This window comes from Octodon degus, unplaced genomic scaffold (assembly GCF_000260255.1).
Source record: "Octodon degus isolate 3935 unplaced genomic scaffold, OctDeg1.0 scaffold00089, whole genome shotgun sequence".
Taxonomy (NCBI): domain Eukaryota; kingdom Metazoa; phylum Chordata; class Mammalia; order Rodentia; family Octodontidae; genus Octodon; species Octodon degus.
In genome coordinates this window covers 10,578,368-10,580,798 of record NW_004524665.1, presented here as the reverse complement: position 1 = coordinate 10,580,798, position 2,431 = coordinate 10,578,368, and the positions used below count along the sequence as shown (strand labels likewise).

General features: G+C 46.9%; 1 protein-coding gene across 1 annotated transcript in view; it reads right to left on the bottom strand.

The window, feature by feature from the left end:
- Atg4b (autophagy related 4B cysteine peptidase) overlaps positions 1–2,431 on the bottom strand; it is a 31,094-nt gene that overhangs the window by 10,389 nt on the left and 18,274 nt on the right. The window contains exons 9-10 of the mRNA XM_023722070.1: positions 1,514–1,620; positions 1,012–1,157 (exon numbers count right to left, since the gene is read on the bottom strand). Coding sequence (XP_023577838.1) covers positions 1,012–1,157; positions 1,514–1,620 — 253 coding nt within the window. The remainder of the gene's footprint in view (positions 1–1,011; positions 1,158–1,513; positions 1,621–2,431) is intronic.

Genomic DNA, 2,431 nt, shown 5'->3' with positions numbered 1-2,431 from the left:
AAAAAAAAAAAAACCAGCACTCCAAAATGTTCTGAAGGACATTCTAGGAAGAGATAACGAGGACTACAACTCCATGAACCCCAACAGAAGAAATTCACCAGACAAGATAAACAAGACAAAAGGGGAGCCAACAACAGGGGAAAAGAACATGACAAGGGTTAAGTCAGTATGTATCAGTTATAACCATCAATGTTAATGGTCTCAATCTGACAATCAGAACAGATTGGCAGAATGGATGAAGCAGCAAGATCTAACAATATGTTCCATACAAGAAACACATTTAATTTAACAAGAAATTCACTGAGTGAAAGTCAAAGGATGGAAAATAATATGTGACAAGAACACAGAAAAAAGCAGGGGTACCTGTTCTATTTGCAAACAAAATGGATTTCAAAACAAGACTCATTAAGAGAGACAAAGACAGTCACTACATCCTTATAAAGGGAATAAGCCAAGAGGAAGAGATAACAATAATAAATATATATGCAACAAGTACTGGTGCATCCAGTTATATAAAACAAGTATTAATGGACATGAAAAATCAAACACTAATACAATTGTATTGGGAGACATCAATACCCCACTATCACAGACAAATCAACCAGAAAAAAGTCAACAATGAAATATTAGAACTGAACTAAACTTTTGAACAAATGGACTTAAGATGTCTACAGAAAGTCCCACCCCACAACATCAGAATATACATTCTTCTCAGCTGCACACGGAATGTTCCCCAAAGTAGACCACATACTAGCTCACAGAACATGCTTAAGTAAATGCAAATGAAATGAAATTATCCCATGCATATTATCAGACCATAGTGCAATGAAACTGGAAATCAATCGCAAAAGAAACCACAAAATCTTCATAAAGATATGGAAATGAGGCAACACCCTCTTGATCAAAACCATGAGAAAACAACACTCCAAATGCTGGGAAAACTGCACAAACCTCGAAATTTCCCTCTTCAACCTAAAGCAGGTTTGGCAAGGGCACATGGCTGGAACATACCACAGCAATGGACGGATCCAGCTCCCCAATCCCCATCCTGCAGGGTGGGTGCTGGCAGTGGAAGGTCTCATCAGGGATGAAGCAGCCATCTGTCAGCTCCACTGCTGGCTGTGTGGTATGAGGGTCCAGGTAGATGAGCTCCTCACCTGGGCAAAATGAAAGAGGTCAGCCAGGCAGTGGATGAGGGCCATAATAGGACCAGCATGCCAAGGCCAGCCCAACCATACAGTCCCACTGTGAAGTACAGCAGGCATGAAGTAGGGCAGGACTAGACCATCAGTGAAAGGAAATGCACGGAGGCCACATGGCCAGCCAGGAAACAGCACCAGGCAGACATGCCGGAGGGGACATGCTGCTGGTTCACTGGCAACCCTGTGTCCACAGACATTGTGGTGGGCAAGGTGGAACAGGAGATGAGGTAGTGCTGCTCTGGGGAACGTTCCCAGCCAGGCCTGTGGGCTGGAAAGCACTGGTATGACCTAGGGATGTGGACTTGACTCACCGACATAACCAATGAAGTAGTGGGCACTGTTGGGTTTCCCTCCAATGACACCCAGGGATTGGGGCATCTTGAAACAGTGCTGCAGAGAGAAGACAATAGGTTGATAACTAGGGAGCCCAGCACAGCATGAAGGCCTTACTCACAGCCACAAGCAGGCCCCAGGCCCCATGAGGCAGGAGAATGAGAAGACAACCTAAAGACATTCTCGTGGACAATGGCCAGGCACACTATATCCAGTGTTCTGTTCTGGAAAATCTGGGGCTGGGGGCAGGCACAGAGGTAGGACATGGGAGTAGGCACATAAGGGATGCTCACCAAGTACTGCATGACAAAATGGAGAGAAGGAGCACAGACAGGAGGCAAGTCAGATGTACCGAGACAGGCAAGGAGTAGAGGTGACAAAGGGGGTGACATGAGGATGGCAAGAGGGTAATCTGGACACCAGAGGGCAACAAGAGGGCTGAGGAAGAGGACAAAAACCAAGACAAGCATTCCTTTCCACAAGGTGAGGAACCCATGCGACCCATGCCCTGGACCAAGTCACCACTAAAGAAGGCAGCTTCACCTTTATCTTGGTGGGAGGGTAAGGTGGCAGACAGACACTGAGGACATCAGAGGAACTAGTCCCCAGATATCCCAGGGACATCCATCACCCAGGACCCTGTCTACTCTCCAAATTAACATTGAGGCCAGAGGAAAGCACAGACCACATGCTAGGAGCAAGCAAAGATGCAGAAAGTCTCTTTCCAAAGGGGCTGAAGGGGCTGGAGAGATGGCTCAGTGGTCTAAAGCACCTACTTGAAACAAGCTTGGCGAAAGCACAGGGACCGCGGTTCGATCCCCCAGCACCACATGCCAGCCAGCCCTGCCCCCTGGTGGGCTGAGCTGGCCACACACACACACAATAAATAAATGTAA